The 6,624-nt window shown below is 50.6% G+C and overlaps 1 protein-coding gene across 1 annotated transcript; it reads right to left on the bottom strand.

Moving 5' to 3' along the window:
- Nucleotides 1–1,555: 1,555 nt before the first annotated feature.
- On the bottom strand, nt 1,556–4,326 carry LOC123042379 (heat shock cognate 70 kDa protein-like). Its single transcript, XM_044464849.1, has 2 exons — nt 4,108–4,326; nt 1,556–3,426 (listed from the first exon to the last, which is right to left on the bottom strand). The coding sequence occupies exons 1-2, from the start codon at nt 4,319–4,321 to the stop codon at nt 1,799–1,801; spliced, it is 1,842 nt and encodes a 613-aa protein (XP_044320784.1). The 5' UTR covers nt 4,322–4,326; the 3' UTR covers nt 1,556–1,798.
- Between the last annotated feature and the right edge of the window lie 2,298 nt (nt 4,327–6,624).

Genomic DNA, 6,624 nt, shown 5'->3' with positions numbered 1-6,624 from the left:
CTTCCAACATGGTGGATGGAGACGTAAGGTGTGACCGTAGGGCCCATTATACCATGTTCGCACTAGGGCCTCCGAGATGCTAGGGCCCGCCTTAGGATGTTACAAATCTTACTTTCTTGCAAAAAAAAACAAATCTTACTTTCTTGTCTACTAGTGTTGAGTTTCCATATTCCCATGTTTCCTACTCCCTCCGTCCGGAAACACTTGTCATCAAAATGAATAAGAGGGGATGTATCTAGACGTATATTAGTTTTAGATACATTCCTTTTTATCTATTTTGATGACAAGTATTTTCGGACGGAGGGAGTACATTCTTGCTTGTCGTACTGCATTCAACAAACAAGCATTCTTAGTTCTAATGCCTTGCTTCCATACAATTATTTTCATCAGATAGCGAGTGCATTTGTTCATTTCATCTAATCCATTTTTTCAGATTTGCTAACATATTACATTTTGTATGTTCTCAGGTAACAAGCATGGGAACCAGTGTATTCTCAAGAGCCGATATGTGGTTGATCGGTTAAACGATATTGTCTTAGGTCTTCCCGACATGTGGAAAAACCTCATTTGTGGAAAGCACTGGGGTAATCCATAGCTACATGTACGTCGCCGCCGTTCCCTCCGCCGCCGGTTCAATAAGGCAGCATGTCAGCAACCTTCCCATATTTGATCGTCGTGACGCATGTGATCCACTCTCTCGAAGCATCTAGCAGAGAGTTTTGAAGCAATGTTTATACAATCCAAAGCAACTAATATATATACTGATATGCGTTGGTCTGCCATCGCAGAAAATATTGAGATATGGCAAAGCTTGTGTAACCAAAGCATTGAATGATAAGCAATGAATCTTTACTAATTTCTGTATGAAGCAAATTAAATGACACATCGGATGATAAGCAATGAAGCTCTATTACATTTTGTGGAAAATATTGAGTATATAGCACCGTCGTGAAGAAGTGTTTCATTGACACTGAAAAATGTTTCCATTACAAAACATATTGGTTGAGAAAAATGTTTGCACCAATAACTTCCATGGAATGTGACAAATGTTGGGTTATGGAATATAATCAATCATGGGGTAATTTTACCTCGCAAAAAAAATCATGGGGTAATTTGGCCGAATAAATGTTTGCATCAATAGCTACATAAATTCTTTTCATCTCATGAGAAAATGCTTCCATTGCAATTCAAAAAAAGAAAAGAAAAGAAAATGCTTCCATTGCCATATGTGTTACGGAATAGAAACAATAATCAGGAAGATTTTGGAGATTCATCACCTACAGTCGAAGCATCATCTACGGGGGTTATACCTTAGAATTTAGTGGTTCTGTTTCCTAAAAGATCAGATGTAGTGATTCTCACAAGTAATGCTTCCATCATCGTTGGTGCTTGAACCTGGTAACCTAGCGTGCTTTAAGAAAGCATGCAACAAGGAACCAACGTCTTAGGGAAAAAGAAAGAAACAGATGGAGAGAGATAACAACACGAGCGTGGGTTACCGGAGCAGTTAGGAAGCATTCAATTAGCGGCTACAACTAATCTCACGCGGGGCTACAGTAGTTAGATCCAACATACATCCTGCTTCTAATCCAAATATCCAATGGCTAATGACTAGTCTGATAGAATGTAAAAACATCAGTATTCTGATGCCCATGAAAATACAGTAGTACGCATAAGACTGATATATAGACGATTACTCAATGTCAGTACTAGTACTAACTGCTAAGCATGCATTAGTAAAAGCAGTAGGATTGCAGAACACATTGCCTTCCTCTTTCATGTAATTAGTTTAAGGGCATTATGGGCCTCCGGCTTCCTCCTTTATTTGCTTCCTCTGCTCCTTTGCATGCTGTACCGTCCGCTCAAACTCCTCCTTGCTCAGCCAACCCTCATCGTCTTCCATCTTTATTTTCTTCACTTGCTTCTTGCTATTCTGCACTGTCCTCTCAAAATCCGCCTTGCTCAGCCAGCCCTCCTCGTCTTCCCTCTTCATTTTCATTATCCTCTTCCTGTCCTCCGACCTGTACTTCTCGGCGTCCTTCACCATGCGTTCAATCTCCTCCTTGCTCAGCCCACCCTTGTTGGTCGTGATGTTGATGCTCTTCTTGCTCCCGGTCGTCACGTCCACCGCCGTCACCTTCAGGATGCCGTTCGCTTCGACTTCCATGGTTTCAATGATCTTCGGCACGCCCCTTGGCGCTGGGACGAGGCCCTCGAGCATGAACTCTCCCAGAAGCCTGTTGTCCTTGGTCCATGCCCCTTCACCCTCATACACCTTGATGCGCACGCTCTTCTGGTTGTCGAATTCAGTCGTGTACCGCCCCTCCCTCTTAACAGGGATGGTGGTGTTCCGGGGAACCAGCACGCTCATGAAACCAGGTATATGGGGTTGCACTCGCGAGTCATATATCTCGACCCCGAGCGAGAGTGGAGTGACGTCCAGCAGGAGGAAGTCCTGCCCCTTGCGGTCGCACTCGCCGCTGAGGACGGCAGCCTGGACGGCAGCACCGTAGGCGACGGCCTCATCGGGGTTGATGCTCTTGCAGAGCGTCTTCCCATCAAAGAAATCCTGGAGCAGCTGCTGCACCTTGGGGATCCGGGTGGAGCCGCCCACGAGCACGACGTCATGGATCCCAGACTTGTCCATCTTGGCATCGCCGAGGCATTTCTCGACGTGCTCGATGCACTTGTGGAAGAGGTCCATGTTGAGCTCCTCGAAACGGGCACGAGTGATCCTCCCATAGTAGTCAATGCTGTCGTGCAGCGAGTCGATCTCGAATTTGGCCTCCACCGTGGAGGACAGCATTCTCTTGGCCCTCTCGCAGGCCGTCCTCAGCCGCATGAGCGCCCTCGGGCTGCCTCTGATGTCACTCTTGTGTTTCTTGAGGAAATCTTGCACAAAGTGTTCCACCATCCGGTTGTTGAGATCCTGCCCGCCCAGGTGGGTGTCACCAGACGTGGCCTTGACTGTGAAGACATCATTTTGTACACTGACAATGGAGACATCCATGGTACCACCACCAAGATCAAAGATGAGTACCGTCTTCGCTTCACCGCTGCCGGACATCTTGTCAAGGCCGTAGGCTATGGCTGCTGCGGAGGGCTCGTTGATGATGCGCATGACGTTGAGGCCAGCAATCGCACCGGCGTCAATGGTGGCCTGGCGCTGGGAGTCGTTGAAGTAAACCGGGACAGTGATGACGACGTTCTTTACCGACGTGCCGAGGTAGGCCTCGGCAGTCTCCTTCATCTTAACGAGTATCATGGAGGAGATCTCTTCTGCCGTGAAATGCCTCTCCTCACCCCCGTACTGAACCACCATCATCGGTCGGTCAGCAGGGCCTGGAATGACTTTGAAAGGCCATAGCTTGATATCTCCTTGCACAGACGGGTCGTTGAATCGCCGGCCAATCAGTCGCTTCGCATCTGAAAGGAAATCATAGTGGTTTGTTTCAGATGTGCAGATTTGCAAAACAAGAGGAATTCCGTGTAAACAAATTATATATCTTAATTTGCATAAGGCGGTAGTTATGTAATATTATAGTATCTTAAAACTACAGCTTGCAATGCGTTTACATAAATCTCATGTGTAATTAAACTTGCAGCTGTAAGTTTCCATAAAGTTTTCAACATGACTTATTTTTTGAACAAAATGGAGTGACGTAGTACCACTGAATCTGATAGGCCAATCGATCTCAGTGTTTGCTTGTACAAACCCTATGAGTGTCCCTGGATACATCTGCATTATTATTATTTTGCCAACAAGTCATTTTGTGTAGTGTGATTGAAAAGGCATCATCATATCATTCCTGTATATATTCAGTTTGTAATGAAAGATTGCAATTAACATATCATATCTACGTATCTTACATGTATTTATTTACTAGCTAGAGGCCTAATAGAAGTTCTTAATAATGATCACAAATACGAAATCTGGTTCATGTAATGTTCACCCTTCAGCTGAGAATTTGAATTATCGAGCGAAACACGGCTGCGGGGAACCGTACGCAAACTCACACCCATGATCGAGCTGACAAACTACCGCAGCAAAATCAAGTAGACCAGCAGATCGACATCAGATCTACAGTTTTTTGTTTTTTTGTTTACCGAATACGGTGTTGACGGGGTTCCTTGCGGCTTGGTTGAGAGCCGCGTCGCCGACGAGCCGCCAGGCGTCGGTGAAGGCGACGCACGACGGCGTGGTGAGGTTCCCCTGGTCGTTGGGGACAACCTCGACGCGGTTGTGGGACGGCCGCCACACGGCCACGCACGAGTAGGTCGTCCCGAGGTCGACGCCGATCGCCGGCCCGTCGCAGCCCATCTCCGCGAGGGGAGTAAATTGCTGAAAGCCATCACATTTGCGGCTAGGATACTGCAAAACTACCGCTTTTGGTAAAAATCACGAAAAACCACCACTTCTGTGGCAAGTGAGTAACAAATCCCACTGATTCGAAACTAAGCCGCGTTAATAGCAAAACTGACAGGTGGGACCCACATGTCTAGGCTGATGTGGCAAAGACTAGTTCTAGTCAATGTTTGACCTGCTGAGGTGGACATGGGTCTCACTTGTCTGCCACAACTCTTATCTCCTCTCTCTCCATGTCCTTCCTGCCACATGCCCGCCCCCTGCCTGCACCCCAGCCAACTCCGACGAGGCCTAGCCCCTGTGCGCCCGCCCCCTGCCTGCTCCGGCGAGGCCGAGCTGCCACATGCCAGCCCACTGCCTGCTCGTCGTCGCGCGCGCTCCCTCCCCCTGCCGACTCCTCGCCGCGCGCCCGCCCCCTCTGCCTGCTCCGGCGAGGCCGAGCCGGCGTGAGCCCGCGCCTCGGCCCGCTCCGACAAGGCCGAGCTACCGTGCGCGTGCGCCCAGCACGCACGGGGTCGAGGTCAGTCGGCAGCGGTGAACGCGGCCATGCCCAACAGTGAGAAGCTGGTGAATCGGCGGCGGTGGCGATGCAGGGGCCCTGCGGCGGTGGGTTCAAGGCCAGGCGAGGGCGGACGCGACTGTGGCCAGCCGCTTGACCCTGACGAGCGGCTCGGGCGGAGCGACTCCTCGCCGCCAGATGCTCCTGTCGTGGCCGGCCACTAGTGAATCGATAACGGCGGTGGGGTTCCTGCGACGGTGGGGTTCAAGTCCAATCGGCGGCAGCGATGCCGGGGCCCAACGGCGGTGGTTGGAGCCTGTTTTGGACGGGAAACAACGGCGGAGGGCGGATCTGGAGGCGGGATACTGATTCCGGTCGGATCTGGTGTCCGGCAGTGCGGCGACAGCTGGGTACGACCGCGTCCGCCGCCGCCAGTCGTCAAGGAGCGCCCCCGAGCAGATGTGAGGAGGAAGACGGAGGTGTGAGGCTGACATGTGGGCCCTTTGCCACCTCAGCATATTATCCAGCTAGGCACGCCAAATCAGCCTGACATGTGGGGCCAACTCGTCAGTTTCACTGTTAGACGCGTCTCAGTTTCGAATTAGTGCGATTTGTTACTCACTTGCCGCGGAGTCGGTGGTTTTTCGTGATTTTTTGCAAAAGCGGTGGTTTTGGAGTACTCTAGCCACAAATGTGGTGGCTTTGAGCAATTTACTCCCGCGAGGGTGGGGCGGAGGCGCGCGGCGGCTGGATGGAGGAGGTTGAGGCGTTTGAATTTAGGAGGGGGTTTTAGGATTTAGGGTTTTGGCGGCGATGCCTCCACGATGCGTAGGTACTGAGGAGGAGGGAAGATGGGAAGGCCAAAATGGTTATACGGCCACGATGCCACGAAGCGAAGGAACGAGATCCTCGTACGCGTACAAGGAAGCACTGCAGAGGGAATGGGCTATCGGGAGGGAGGATCCACTCGGAGATTTATTCGAGGATTGTTCTTGAAAATTCTGTGGAACTGACGTTCGCCACGGGCTGATTTGGCGCGATATGTGGCCCGTTGGATGAAGCGCGCTAATCTTGACGCATTGACATGTTGCTGCATCATCTCTTGTAACCATTTGCTCTGCATGGCGACCGCGCGACCGAGCCACCATAACCCCGTGTCCTGGCCCCGCTCCTCTCAGGCTCTCATTCTCCGCATGCTCATGCGATTCCGTGTGGCGGCTTTCCATCTCCCCGGCGATTCACGTGCCGTCGATTGCCTACATCGGACTCATCATTTTCTTCGCGCCATTGCTCAAGCCTTCGAGGCATGCACCCACCACCCTTCTGATTGCTTTGCAGACTTGGGCTAGGGATTTGGGGAGTGAGTGATTTTCTTGGGGTGTGGCGTTAGTTTTCGTGTTGGGGTTAGGAAAGGGCAATGTATTCCGTTTTGGTCTGCATCATTGAGTTGCCGCTAGGGTTTGTCGGGGTTGGCGGTCTTGCGATTGGGTGAAGCGGCGGCGGTTGCATTTTTTGTGGTGACATGATTGTGTGGTCCGGACGCGGCGGTGGCGCGGAGAAATGAGGGGGGAAACGACTAGCAGTTCCCTGTGGCAATTTTGGGGCGGCAGTCATCGGCCCGTAGCAATTTCACAACATACACTCGCAGAGGTAGGGTGGTGGTGGTTTGCCAAATCATGTGCGGTGACACAGCTGCGACGAATGATGCCATGTTTCGGGAAGAAAAAATTAAGGGTTATCTACCATGAAATTAAGGGTT

This window comes from Triticum aestivum, chromosome 2B, assembly GCF_018294505.1.
Source record: "Triticum aestivum cultivar Chinese Spring chromosome 2B, IWGSC CS RefSeq v2.1, whole genome shotgun sequence".
Classification (NCBI taxonomy): Eukaryota; Viridiplantae; Streptophyta; class Magnoliopsida; order Poales; family Poaceae; genus Triticum; species Triticum aestivum.
The sequence above is the reverse complement of the archived record's forward strand: the minus strand, read 5'-3'. Positions and strand labels throughout refer to the sequence as shown.